The 13,314-nt window shown below is 41.9% G+C and overlaps 1 protein-coding gene across 1 annotated transcript; it reads left to right on the forward strand.

Annotated features, from left to right (window-relative positions):
- The first annotated feature begins 4,330 nt into the window (after positions 1–4,330).
- Positions 4,331–13,023, forward strand: csad (cysteine sulfinic acid decarboxylase). Its single transcript, XM_036533030.1, has 14 exons — positions 4,331–4,424; positions 5,952–6,103; positions 6,387–6,513; positions 6,624–6,714; positions 8,480–8,702; positions 9,176–9,255; positions 9,357–9,411; positions 10,399–10,515; positions 10,782–10,846; positions 11,037–11,118; positions 11,363–11,562; positions 12,073–12,124; positions 12,369–12,458; positions 12,620–13,023. The coding sequence occupies exons 1-14, from the start codon at positions 4,373–4,375 to the stop codon at positions 12,791–12,793; spliced, it is 1,560 nt and encodes a 519-aa protein (XP_036388923.1). The 5' UTR covers positions 4,331–4,372; the 3' UTR covers positions 12,794–13,023.
- The last annotated feature ends 291 nt before the right edge of the window (positions 13,024–13,314 follow it).

Here is a 13,314-nt window from a genome sequence, read left to right on the forward strand (position 1 = left end):
TTCCAGAGCATTTTGTGCCTTGATTGCTCTAGCTGCTTTGTTTACGTTTTGTACATTACATTTGCAATACACAGTCAATCCATATAAATTCCAGGTGGTATTTCTCTGGATAAGTTAAAACCTTATTATTGTCATTCCAAGCCAAGACTAATTATTTACTAGCCTATAGTATTATTTTCCTGGTGCACCAATTAATTTCACTGCATTCAGAAAAATCAGTTAACATGCAATTGATTTTGTCAAATGGCAGTAATAGCTAGCCTGCAGTTGCATACCACATTCATGATTGTGATGGTAATTACATGACATTAAGACAGTATACAACCAGGCTACTGTTCGAATGGAATTAGAATTATGTGCATTTTAACTGAGGGACTGAAAAACTAGATTTGCAATTGATCCAAGTGACTTGATAAGAAGAATGTAGAATGTACAAAAGATAAAAAATGCTTTCACAGGTTAACACAGAAGGAGTTAATTGCACATTTAATCTTTAAACTACTTCCTGGTACAAAAAATGAATGTAGGGGAGAAAAAAAAGTAATGATATATATACATGGCCTGTTATCTGGTTGCTCCACATTGAACTTTCTCCCTCTCGGCAAGTATCACGTTGTTTCACCCTGATGTGATTTCACCCGGACTCACCCTTGTACTGTCAGCTGTGTCAGCACTTTCTTTGGGGGAGGAGTTTGTACGACCGTTCAAAATCCTGAAGCAACGTCATCACTGTGAACTCTTTTATTGCAAGTTTGCACTTCAGGCTTGCTGACAGACGTGCACCTGAAGTGCTCTTGTTTTATGTTCTTGTAGCATCCTGAGACAGTCACTGTCTCACTGGGTAAAAGAGCAAGTGACTATGTTAGCCTTGCAGTTTACCACACTACAGCAGGAACTGAGTCACAGTCTTGACCTCAGTTTGAAGACCACTCTTTCAATGCCTTTACATTTACTAAAGTCTTGTTCAAATACACTGCTCATATACATGTGACCACTACTTACAGCAGTGTGTCTGTTATTGGTCTCAGTGTTGGCTCTGTTTTCAAATGGCCTCTGCCTTTGTCTGAAGGAACTCACTCTTGGTCTAGGAGTTCAGACTTGAATGAGGACACAGTGGTTTGTATTCAGTCCACCACTTTTCTACACATGGATTCACATTTAATTGACAAGCGCTGTTGGTGATTATTTTCAAGCATTATTCAATCAAGTGATTAATAAACAGACGGCATTTTTGCAGAATCTTGTTTCAAGCTCATCTGCCACATAAGCTCCTTAACCCACTGAACTGGACATGGGTGGGTGATGAACCACTTCTATTGTCAATGATTGATACATCTGTTGATAGGGCTCCAGGTTAACCAGTGACAGCTTTATCTAGCTTTACAGCACTATTTAGATATAAGCCTAATCTACAAACGCATTTAATTTTTTTGTTTGACAAGCAAGAGCCTATAAATCTACAAAGACAGCAGCTACCAGAGATGGAAACCTCACTCAAGGAAAGTTTCCTCAAAGGACAGAAGCCCCAGAGCTTCAGGTGTGATTAAACTGAGCTGCTAACTGAACCAGTGGCATGCTCCAAACTGCAGATGGAAAATTCCAGCTTTCACTCAGCAAAGCACCGCCTCAGGCATGATCTCTTAAATACACACTGAGTGTCAAAAGAGATGTATCATTACTTGTGTATTGCTTAACAAAATGAAGCTGTTGCATTGCCAGCTCCACTGCCTCAGAAAGACTGAAGTTGCAACATGTCATGTGACAGCTATTCAACTTTGAGGAAGCAGAGACACTATCATTGTGTCCAGAGCAGATGACCATAGTAGGATCCATTGCTCACCAAAGTTCACCATGACAACAACAGAATAATGTGGTCAGGACAAGAAAAAGATTATCTCAGCAACAGGTCAGGTGGAATTGCTCTTATTAACAATGAACAAGGTTTTGTGTAGATCACTCTGATGGGTGTCAGTGAGTGCAACAAGAAAAAAACGCAGCGTTCTTGTACACAACATCACTGTTTACAACACATTAATCAATCGGAACGGCAAAGCGTGATGGTCTGAGCAGGAGATCTCAGTAAAGCCAGACAGAGACAGCACTCCATTAATGGTGAAGTATGCCTTACATTGATGAGAAGATGGATGCAGTGACCTGCCATTTCTGATGCAGTGTAACTAGTAGTCTGAAAACTATCATTAAAGTAGAGCACATTGACGATTAAATCCCAGCGACGTATTGTGATGATCGTAGTTCATTGCTTACAGAACGTGTTTGGCTGTAACATCTTGCAAAGTTACAACGTTTTTTTAGACAGTCAATCGCAAACATCCAAGATAGAGGATAACAGTGTGCTGTCAGCACACTAAACGCACCGACCTGTCTCTTGATAAAGCAAACATATCCATTCAATTAGGTTTTTCCTTCTGATTTTCAGCAGGCTTGCGATTCACTTAATCACCCTACTTCTGTGAGTACTGATAAGTAATGATGAACTGCTCATGCAAGTCAGATTATTGATCAAATAATTAAAATTGACATACACATATAATTAATTACATGTTGTAATCCAGTTACATACATTAATTCTTTTCATCTATGCACCTCTATTTTAACCTTTAGGTCGGAGAGCGCAATCCAATTCGCTTAAAAATTCCCATTCACTTTTACAACCTGTCGATATTTTCTACAGTTTCTTAAATTTAGTCCGTTTGCAATAAACAGTTTCATGGAGCAATAGTGTGGAAAACGAATAAACAAACTGATATGTCCAAAGCTGGAGTTAAACGCAGATATTTTGTATATCATAGAAAATATCATTTTAAAATACAATTGCATGTGGTCTGTAAAATAAACTCGAGGGTATTGCTGTTCATTGTTTTCTAATATGGATACAACCACTACTGTGGTACTGAAGTAGGCTGAGCAACAGGCTCCACTTGGCACAAAATGCTTGTTACCATAAGGAACCACTTCTTGCCCAGCAAAGGAGATTCCAGGTTGGACTGCAGCCAGTCATTACTTGCTGTTGAAGGGGCGAGCGACTGTGACATAAGGTCACGCGCTAATTCGCTGAGGGACCTTAAAACTCTCGACGTCTTGCCACTGTTTTTCAGTAAACAGTTGCAATAGAGCTAAATAAGACCACCTCTGATTAGGACTGACCTGTCATGTCAGCACGCTAGGCATTAATGAGCATTCATGCCATGTAAAAATAACACCTGCATCATAGTGTAGCCACTTTAAGATTAATTTGGATGAAAGAGGTTATACATCTGGACATAACTGTTGTGAGTGGTCGCAACAGCTCCAAGTTCTAAACAATTTTTGAAGACGGTTTTAGTAGCTCAGTTTGTTTGCATCTGTACAGTCATGATGATTCTTCAAAATAAAGTTGGGACCAACCACACTGTAAACGCAGGGCTGAGTGAATACGTAACCATACAGCTAAAGACCGCCTCTTTTAAAACTGTCACTACACGCAGCTATGCACGTATTCTCGTTCCTTTCCTAAACACTAATTACACAGCTGAACACAGCAACAATAAACGGTAGTCGCTCTGTTATCAAAAGTATCTCTGCTTTGGGAAAGGTAACGCTTGTCACTGTCAGTTATTGCAGTGGATCAAGTCTCTTTCTGCAGCTGTTTGTGAGTAACGACGAAGCAAAATGGAAGTGACTTCTCATTTAAGACCAACTTTCTACATCAGACAGGTGATTATTTTGCCATGACACAAGAATATATATTCCTGGGCGGTGAAGATTTTTATTTGAGAAGAATAGCCAGCACTGAATCTTGGGAGAAAGGGATGGGGTGAGGGGCGTCCTTATCGGGAGCCCATGTGGCAGTGAGACTGCTCACTCAAGTTTTCTACGATTAACGAACAACCTTAAAAGCAAAACAATTAGATGTGCGCTGAAATTATAGTAGTCGACGGTAGTCGAGCGGTCAGCAATACCTGCCATGCATAAACAACTAGAATGTTAAAATTACAAAAAAAAAAAACCCCAAAAAACTAAATAAACTACAAAGTGCATTTTTATGGTTAGTGTAGCGGGGGGTGTGCCATTGTATCTCTGAAAGCAGGCGTTTTTATGTTATTTTTCACGTAGTCCATCCGTACAAACCAGGGAAAAGGCAAGGAAATGTTCGTCGTGTTCTGATGTGAAATAAACATCATCTCCATGTCTTCCAGCAGACTTTCTTATCATAGATAATGCATTTGTTCCCACCCCCAGCATCCACATCCAATCCTAAGCTCCTTTTTTGGCTTCAGTTGCATTTAAATCGCGCTCAGATACCCTGATTACTCTTCGCCCGAAACTGTCAGCAAGCTGATGTGAACGCAAGGACCTAGTCACGCAGTCAACTATGAATACGGCAGCTGCGACCAAATACGTGCAGGAAGTCGGAGATGGTAAAGGTAAATTGATCAAATGTATTATGAATGAATTTACTAAACGGTCTGACAAAAATCATAAAGAGCTTAGCAATTACCATTTTACCTATTATAACGCACTGTTGTGTCAGGATGTGAAGTTGCATTTCTCTCGGCATATTTTTTGTCTCGGTCGGTATACTGCCTAGCTGGCTATTCGGTAATGTCTGGAGAATGGTGTAGGTTATGCATGCTTTATAGCCTTTGATTTCACAGTATTTTCAATAAGAGAAAAGTCAAAAATTCAAATGGGTACACTTTTTCACAGGCTTGTGTGCTTGTACGCATTTCACAAGCTTGGCTCCATTGTCAAAGGTAAAGATTTGTCTTGGTAACGGAAATTTCCACAAGTTTTGAGAGCGTGGATTTGGAGAGAGAGGGGGCGGGGGGACAGGAGGGCTGAGGCGGGACGTGATACAAAGATACTTTGTGCTACTTTGGAAATTGATTGATGCAAAGGTCCAGGCAACAATCACAGCATGGCAGGTTTGTTAAATATTAAATTATGAGATTTAATACATTTGAAATACATGTTTATCATCGTCTTCCCCCCGGAACATTCAGACAGCAGATATCAAACTCAAAACAAAGCTATCCTATCAGACAAAGCACACTGCTTGTAATATTGATTTTACAACCACTTTTCCGAAGCACAAGATACTCTTTAAGGAAGGTACTTGGGTTGTTTGAAGTCCTTACGTGACCTTTCTTCTTTGGTATTGTATGAGAACCCTTAAGTCCCAAAAGGTTCTATATATTACTTTTAGGCAGTGGAAAAAATAGCGAGAACTTAGTATTAGTATTTAGTATTATGTAGTTTAGAATCGATGTCTCTCATTCCCTGACTGACATCGATAAAATCGATGACTCCCTCAAAGTAAGAGCAGTCATTTGCCCACTAGATGGCAGAAAGGGCATTTATTAGTAGTTGACCTTGCCTTTATTAATAAACAGAATATTTTATTTAAAGAAAAAATCATATTTTTGGAAAAGATCGATAAGTGAAAATGGACCCCTGTCAGTGTGTTTAGCTTTTTCCATTTGCACTTATTCAAACACCCACCAAGTCAGTTATCCTAGTAGCACTGATATGAGTGGTGGATTTGTCCAACAAAACACTTTTTTTTTTTTTTTTTAAATTTTCTTGGTTTATTTGCCATCCTTGGTGCATTTCAGTTTTGATTTTCCAGTCTGGTCTCCATACTCCAGTCTTGTCGCGGCATCAATTTAAAAGTGTATCCAAGATCATATAAGGACAAACATGCATTTCACAGTTCATCTGGTGGGTATTACATGGTTGCACAAAGTTCATTGCTATAAATTTTGGCAACCGCAGTGAAGGGGTACAGTAAAGGGAATAAGGGAAGGAGCCAAGACTACAGTTTAAGGGCATGCTTGATCTGCTGCTGTTGCATAGTTATCTAAAGTATGCATATGTTAAAGTCATCATCTCCAAGACTAGGGCGTAAAGACTTCTGTCAGAAATAGAATTCGCCTATATCTTTCCCCCAGATGGCAAAATGCCCAGTATGGCGACACTCCAGAACGGAGAGCATCTGAATGGGCCACTACTCGACCATGCTGAGGGTCAGCACTTCCTCACTGAAGCTTTCCAAGTCATTTTGGAGGAGGCACTGTGCAAGGGAACCGATGTGGATGAGAAGGTGTCTTATACTTTTATCATTGTTCTTTTGTCATGTTGTTTCAGATCTCCGGTTCTGCCTGTGCTTTGGCGTTCCTTAGAAGTGTACTTGTGCACAGAAATAACATGCAAAGTGGCACTATGCCCACCCCCTCCTTATCCCTCTTTGGCTCTGTACATATTTGGGGTCAGTGGTAAGGAGGCCAATGCCTCATGGGCATGCTTCGTGTGCTGACTGGAGGTCAGTCTGCACGAAGGGAGAGAGCTTTTGAGGGAATGGCTCGGTGCTCTGTTTGCCCATCCAGGTGTGCGAGTGGCAGGACCCTGAGGAACTGCGGGCCGTGCTGGACCTGGAGCTGCGGGAGGGCAGAGAGACGCACGACCAGCTGCTGCAGCGCGTCCGGGACGTGGCCAAGTACAGCGTCAAGACCAGTAAGTGGCGCCACGGCCACGGTTTCCCTCGCCTGTCCTCAAATGCTCTGCGCAAAGTTTCGCTCAGCATTCAGGGTGACACCTGTTGCTTTTTTTTCCCTTGCCCACAGATCATCCTCGGTTCTTCAATCAGCTGTTCGCGGGTGTAGACTACCATGCCCTGACTGGGCGATTCCTCACTGAGGCTCTCAACACCAGCCAGTGAGTGAGACCGAACACACCCCGTGGTCACCCACAGCTGAAGCATTTTCAATTTGGGAACAATCAAACAAGCTCTAATATGATCCGTTCTTACTTTTTGTTTGTAGACAGTGACCACCCATGTTCTGGTTATTACTTAGGGTACCTCATCCCATTTTCACTGATGTTAATCTGCATTAAAATACCAACCAGTGTGAATGGGTAGGTGGACGAAATCAGGTGGTGAAGTAAAAGGCACACAAAGGAGTGATACAAGTATGAGTGGAGAATAGCTGTGAATAAGTCATTTATAGAGGTTATGCACTGACGTCACTTTCCCGCCGGAATACGCCCCCTCAGTCGGACTGAGTGGCAAAACATCCTGCAACATGGCTGCCTATAGTAGGGGAAACTGCGAAACCGGGAGTAAAACAAACGATTATCTGCTTAAATTAAAGGCAGTTGGACGCGACAGTGATCCTTACAACTTACCAAAGAAGCAGTGGTCCATGGACATTGACATGTGGCCAGGAATCGGGCTTCCTGACATTTATATGTACCTGGACAGCGGGGAAATACACAAAGCAAAGCCTGAAGGCATACAAAAGCCGGGACGTTCTAAAACGCTTAACTTGGCTCAATGTTCCAAAACTGCGATCAATGATCACCAATTTTGTCTGATATCTCACATGTCATAAACACTGTCTCCTATCAAAAAAAGCTAAACTCTCCATTGACGCTCATTATAAGGAAGACGCTTCATAGCTTAATTTTTCAAACCGCAATCAAATAACAAAAAAGCAAAACTGACAGGACAGCGTACCGTCGGCCTAACTACCATATTTCTTGGATTTTAGTTTTGCTTTTTTGATAGGAGATGGTGTTTATGACATGTGACATGTCAGACAAATTTGGTGATCATTGGATGCTATTTTGGAACATTAAGCCACGTTAAGCCGTTTCACGTTAAGCGTTTTAGAATGTCCGCAAAAGCTTGGTCGTACTTCAAGGCGGGATTTGTTGGCGAAATTAAAGTTACAAGAGACACTAATGGATATTCTGGTTGTATGTGGACAGGTTTGTACAAATATTTTTATTTTATTACAACTTTTATTAGGAAAGCTGTAAGCTACACATTTCGGTGCCTGGATTCCAGGTGTTTCTGCGAATTGCTGCAATCCATATGCTTCTCTTTTATTTAGCTTTCGGCAGTCTGTAAAAAGACAGCTCCGATTTCTTGTTGAATCTATTTGTACAGTTAATCACACAACAGCTCTTTCCCAGTTTAGGTGTGTTTTTTGTGTTTTCACGGCATTCAAGCTGAACGCCAACGCTGCCACTCAGTAGGCCTAAGTCTTTCTGCCACTCAGTGGGTGTAACCCTCAGTGACTCCGCCTATTATGACGTCACGTGCATAACCTCTTTTTTTGGTCAACCATTTATTAGAATTAGCATGTGCAAGTAAGCATGTGTTTACTGAGCTTGGGCCAATGTTGCAGGACTGTTCAAAATGACAAAGTGAAGTTAAAACTATTCAAGTGGCTCAGTTCGCAGAATGCACTGTGTTTTGACATGCAGCTTCTGTGTGCAAAGATGTGTGTCAGCGTGTTGATTGTGCATTTGTGCAGATAGTGATTTCAATTGTTTTTTGTTCAGGTTGAATAAATTTATTGATAGCATTGGCCTTTGAGACCAAGTCGTTTACCAGCTGGGGGCACAGTGGTAGGTGGTGGCTGCAGTCATCTCACTGTTGGTGACTGGCCTCTCCTCTCGCTCTGCGTTTGAGGTACACCTACGAGGTGGCCCCCGTGTTCGTGCTGATGGAGGATGTGGTACTGTCCAAGCTGCGGGCGCTGGTGGGCTGGGCAGAGGGTGACGGTATCTTCTGCCCTGGCGGCTCCATCTCCAACATGTACGCCATGAACCTGGCACGCTACCGGGCCTTCCCACAGGTCAAGCTGCAGGGGCTATGGGCTGTCCCTCGGCTGGCCGTCTTCACATCCCAGGAGGTGAATGGAAAAGACCAGCAGGGACACTTAGGGATCAAACTAGAGAAACATATCAGGAAAAATTGAGTCCGTTCTCAAATCACAATGTGAACCCTTTATCTGAAATAACCTTCATCTGTAACAAATACAGAACTGATGCTATTCAGAGGATGTAATAACTGGTGGATTACCTTATAGTGCTTTTGTTGCTATAATTAAGTCACTGCCTTTGCTGTTGGGAAGTCGCTCACTCAGTTGTTTGTAAATGAAGGATGTTACCATTTCAGAAGAATTTCATGTCAGCTGCATGTTGGCTGTATTTTAGGAGAATTTCATTGGCAGTGCAGCCACAGTACTGGCACCATGTACATTTGTACTGTCAGTGACGGCTGTGGCCACACCTTAATGCCTTGACACATGCACAGAATGCAGAGAGCAGGGTGACCAAGGTCTCAGATGATAAATAACCCTTCTTGTTGTTCCTTTTCATCTAGAGCCACTACTCTGTTTGTAAGGCCGCTTCGTTTCAGGGCATTGGACTGGAGAATGTCCACTTTGTGAAGGTGGATGAAAGGTACTGTGCCCTTACCATCGCACACATCAGTCAAACTCCTGCTGTTGCAAATGATTCATGTCATATTCTCTCTCTCTCTCTATTCTGTTGTTATCTCCCAGGGGTTGCATGATTCCAGAAGACCTAGATGAGAAAATTGAGCTTGCTAGATCACAGGCAGGTTTACAAAAATTAACTCTGTCAATCCTGTTTCATGGGAGATGGCCTCGGGTCAGGATAGCTCTGCACCATGAAAAGCATGCAGTTACTATTAAATAATGTAGCAGTGTTTAAGCGTGCGAAGCACAAATCTGAGGCCTCATGAGAGGCAAACTGTACCTTGAATTGTAACTTATCACCCATTCCAAATGCTCATTAAGAGGAAGATGGTAAACTTTACTTACATTTACATGAACAATGCTACAGTTTTTTTTTTCTAAAGGTCACAATTTGATGGATCTGCACTGACTAAATGAATGCTTGGGGAAATTTTATTGATCCACAGGAGAGCTAAATAATGAAAAATAGCAATGCTAACCTCTCTGAATCACATGTCACCATTTCCAACATACCAAGATTTTTACAGCACCGATTGCAGCTTTTCCCCACAAGATGTAGAGAGGAGTTGGCTCAGTTAGGATTAACCTGTAATGACTATAGATATAAATCATATTTGATTCTATGCATAATTACACAACAATTTTACATTATAAATTAAAAATAAATTTTTAAAGTAACAATTTAATATTTTTACACCATGAATGTTTGAATATATTCATGATGGGATCAGTGTATTGTGTATAACATCTGTTTAACAGATGCTCTCCTACAGGACAGAAATTCACTGCATGACTTTAGAGCTTCAGAGGAAACAAAAATGATTCCAAAGTGAAGAGCTGGACAATAGTACCAGCTGATGAGAGGGCTTAGATACATAGAAAAAAAGAAAGCAGAACAGTGTATATAGCAGGAAGTGAGAACGGGAGGTCTGAGCTGAAGCTAAGCAGGGACAGGGAGTCAATGAAGAGGACTGAGCAGGCAGTAACTTGTACTGGATGTAAGGTTGAGTCCAATGGAAAAATGCAGAATTTTTGTGCTGTAAGTGATGGAATGGTGTCTGCCTTAGGTATGTGGTCATATCTTGATACTCTTCCTCTCCCTCAGGGTGCAGTGCCGTTTCTGGTCAGTGCCACGTCAGGCACCACCATACAGGGTGCCTTTGACCCGCTGGACAGCATAGCTGATATCTGTGAGAAGCATGGGCTGTGGATGCATGTAGATGTGAGTTATTGCCACCCCCCCCCCAGTCTAAAACATGGTTTCAAATGTTTTAGACTTGCAGAAATGTGTCGGAGCATGGCACTACTGACAGTTCAATGAATCTGTATCTCCTGATGAGTGATTAATGTCGAAGCCCAGTCACATACAGTGTCCAAAAAAAAAAGAAAAAATAACCCCCTCAAATGACCACCTTTCAAAAATGTGTTCATTCATACATTTATTTAAGGATTCATAACAGTGTGGCTTGTGCTCTTTTCCCCCTGCAGGCAGCATGGGGAGGGAGTGTGCTGTTTTCCAAGAAGCACAGACACCTGGTTAAGGGAATTGAGAGGTGCGTGAATTAACCATTTCACACATCTCATCTTAGACCCACATTGTGATATGAGTCTAAGACGAGATGGGCTTATGTTAAATCAGTTTAAGTGTGACTGATGGGTATCTGAGGTGGGCATCGGGCATCGGGGTGGTTGTGCTGAGGGAAAGACTTGACTCCACCTCTACCCTACCTGTTCTGTTTGTAGGGCAGATTCGGTGACGTGGAACCCTCACAAGATGCTACTGACGGGCCTACAGTGCTCTGTCTTTCTGCTCAAAGACACCACGGTAAGGCCTGCTGCAGCACCGTGGCACTGTGTGTTTTCATGCTCGGCACCTATGCAGCAACTGAAAGACCCCTCTGGTCTCCTGAACTCATTTCACATTTGCAACATTTGCAATGCATACGTAAAGCAGCATGCCCTGGCATGACAGTTTTGTTGTGTTAGAACATGCCCTCTTGCCTTATTGTAGGGGTTTTGGTTACTCCCACAAAGCCCTTTAATTATCTTATCTTTTTTCCCCCTGACAGAACCTGCTGAAGCGCTGTCATTGCGCCAACGCGACCTACCTGTTTCAGCAGGACAAGTTCTATGACATGAGTCTAGACACGGGCGACAAATCAGTGCAGTGCGGCCGGAAGGTGGACTGCCTCAAACTGTGGTTAATGTGGAAGGCTCTGGGCACGCAAGGCCTGGCAGAACGCGTGGAAAAGGCCTTTGCTTACACTAGGTACAGAGTGGTAACCAAGCGGTGCAGAGCAGTGTGAGCAGATGGATCAGCTGATAAATGTATGAGAAGCCAAAGAGCTGCATTCTCATATAATCAAGATTAGCTCTGCTTTAGTTATTCCTAGAATTGTTTGACATTTGCACTTCCTAGCCAGGTGTTACCCATAGTTTCTTACTCAGTGAAGGCAGGGCTTCACTGGGCTTCACCACTATGTTAAAGGGAACTGAGGGCTGTTCTGTGGAAAATTCAATAGTGTAAATAAATTATTGTGTACGTCTTCCGGAACTTGACATAAAAAAATCAACAAGAATTTCAAAATGAGCCCCGGAGAAGGTGTTCACCCATCTGCACCAAGCAAACAGAAAGTCCCTCACAAGGATCATTAATAAAAGCTTTGCTTGTCCAACCAAACCCATTACCTGGGTATTACTTTCTCATAAGAATAACTGAGTTGCTTTTTAAAGGAGTTGTCTAACTTGTCTGTCCATGTCTCTCTCCATAAACCCGCAGGTACCTTGTAGAGGAGATGAGAAAGAGGGAGGGGTTTCAACTTGTCAATGAGGTAGGTAATCCATGTTCATACATCTGAGAGTACAGCATTACAGAGGTGAAGTCTTACTATAACTATTATTCTGTTTTAATGTAATGCGTTGTGTTTGGGATTTTGCTTGTTTTTTAACTCCTTAAAAAAAAAGAATAAAAATAAATGTGCATGATGGAATCATTCTTTCTGTCTCTCTCTCTCTCTTCGTCTCCCTCAAACTTGCTCTTGTCTTTCCTGGTTTTGTCCTTCTCCCTCTAAAAAGCCTCAGTTTGTGAATGTGTGCTTCTGGTTCATACCTCCCAGTCTGAGAGGTATGGAGGACAGTGAGGACTACAGACGTAGATTGTCTAAGGTAGGTTTCTAAGAGGCTGAAATGATGCACTTGTGTAATCTTGTCTGTAGACTGAGATTATTTTATGTAACGGGAAAGATTTAAAATTACTCTTCCTCCTCTCCCTGATCATTGTGTGAGTGGTCTGTGAGAATTTAGTAGTAACACTCCTTCCTCACCAGGTGGCGCCAGTCATAAAGGAGCGCATGATGAAGCAGGGGAGCATGATGGTTGGCTATCAGCCACAGAAAGAGAGGGTCAACTTCTTCCGAATGGTGATCCTCTCGCCTCAGATTTCTCGGCAGGACTTGGACTTCTTCTTGGATGAGATTGAGAGGCTGGGAAATGACCTGTAACTTTGCAGGACCAAACGTCCCTCCATGACTCTCGTGATCCATCTTACTATGACAGAGTTTCTGATCTTTGCATTTTACTGCTTTGCTAAGTCAATCTTATCCATCCACATTACCAAATTTAAATTCTATGTAAAAAACTAAGTAAGCTTGGTGTTGGCAGCAGCTGTCCTATTATTCACAAGTATTCAAAAATCCATTTAACTGGATAGTATCTGCACTATAAATATCTGAACACTATGCTGAAGACAGGAATCCCTGTCACAAGTATGATCCTAGATAAACACTATATATATATATATATATATGTTTTTTTCCCCAATAAATTTGTGCAAACAAATATAGCTGTTACTGAATTCTGGTGTTAGGTATCATTCTGGAGATGTCACCTACATAATTTTTTTATTAATGTCAAAGTGGAGTTTACCTCTTGCTAGATTATTCAAATATACTCAATTGTCAAAGTTTGGCAACTGAGGACATGCATACTTAAATGGAGCCTTGATTTAAACTTACCTGTGGTG

Source organism: Megalops cyprinoides, chromosome 7 (genome assembly GCF_013368585.1).
Source record: "Megalops cyprinoides isolate fMegCyp1 chromosome 7, fMegCyp1.pri, whole genome shotgun sequence".
Taxonomy (NCBI): Eukaryota; Metazoa; Chordata; class Actinopteri; order Elopiformes; family Megalopidae; genus Megalops; species Megalops cyprinoides.

Coding starts and splice junctions, on each gene's coding strand:
- csad (XM_036533030.1), top strand. CDS start 4,373: ATGAATACGGCAGCTGCGACCAAATACGTGCAGGAAGTCGGAGATGGT. Junction 6,514..6,623: donor CAAGTACAGCGTCAAGACCA/GTAAGTGGCGCC, acceptor CCTTGCCCACAG/ATCATCCTCGGTTCTTCAAT. Junction 6,715..8,479: donor GAGGCTCTCAACACCAGCCA/GTGAGTGAGACC, acceptor TCTGCGTTTGAG/GTACACCTACGAGGTGGCCC.